Raw genomic sequence first — 682 nt, 5'->3', positions numbered from 1 at the left:
TCTGGGTGCAGAACCCCAGCAGGGCCATGGCCACCGGCTCGAGGCCCTTGGGGACACTCTTGTTGCGGGTGTCCAGCATGGCCAGGACGCCCATGATCAGCAGCGCTGTGCCTATCACCTGTGGGGCCGGCACCACAGCTCAGCACCGTGGGGTCCGGCACCACCGGAGGGGTCTGGGGGGAGCCGACACCGGCACCCACCTGGTCCAAGAAGCCGTTGGAGAGGGAGAGGTAGTCAGCGGGGTAGGTGGCAAAGATGGAGGCGGTTTCCCGGGGGCCGGAGGTGGTGAGGGTCCCATTGCCGTAGTGCCAGATGGCATCTGCGGAGCAGAGGCAGAGCCTGCCCATGAGCCCGGCCACGCCGGCACGAGCCATGGTGTTCCCCTGCCAGGGGCCCGCCCACCTCCCCGTACCGTAGTAGAGGGCGTAGACGGCTCCGGCGGAGAGAAACGCTCCCAAGATCTGCATGGCCGCGAAGATGGGAAACTTCCACCAGGGAAACTGCTCCAGCAGGCACATGGCGAAGGAGAACGCCGGGTTCAGGTGGGCCCCTGCAACGGAGTGGGGAGAGGAGCTGGGAGCGGAGGGTCCTTGGGGGATCTGGAGCCAGGGGATGGCGGGAGCTGGGACCCCCCTCCCCAGCCTCACCAGAGACTCCTCCCGCCGTGTGGATGGCCCCCACG

General features: G+C 67.9%; 1 protein-coding gene across 1 annotated transcript in view; it reads right to left on the bottom strand.

Moving 5' to 3' along the window:
- LOC103920518 (phospholipid-transporting ATPase ID-like) overlaps positions 1-678 on the bottom strand; it is a gene marked incomplete at its 5' end in the record, with an annotated part of 12,269 nt that extends 11,591 nt beyond the window's left edge. Inside the window, 4 exons of the mRNA XM_009328264.1 lie at positions 10-118; positions 201-319; positions 413-550; positions 648-678. Coding sequence (XP_009326539.1) covers positions 10-118; positions 201-319; positions 413-550; positions 648-678 — 397 coding nt within the window. The remainder of the gene's footprint in view (positions 1-9; positions 119-200; positions 320-412; positions 551-647) is intronic.
- Between the last annotated feature and the right edge of the window lie 4 nt (positions 679-682).

Source organism: Pygoscelis adeliae, unplaced genomic scaffold (genome assembly GCF_000699105.1).
Source record: "Pygoscelis adeliae isolate BGI_AS28 unplaced genomic scaffold, ASM69910v1 Scaffold867, whole genome shotgun sequence".
Taxonomy (NCBI): domain Eukaryota; kingdom Metazoa; phylum Chordata; class Aves; order Sphenisciformes; family Spheniscidae; genus Pygoscelis; species Pygoscelis adeliae.
The sequence above is the reverse complement of the archived record's forward strand: the minus strand, read 5'-3'. Positions and strand labels throughout refer to the sequence as shown.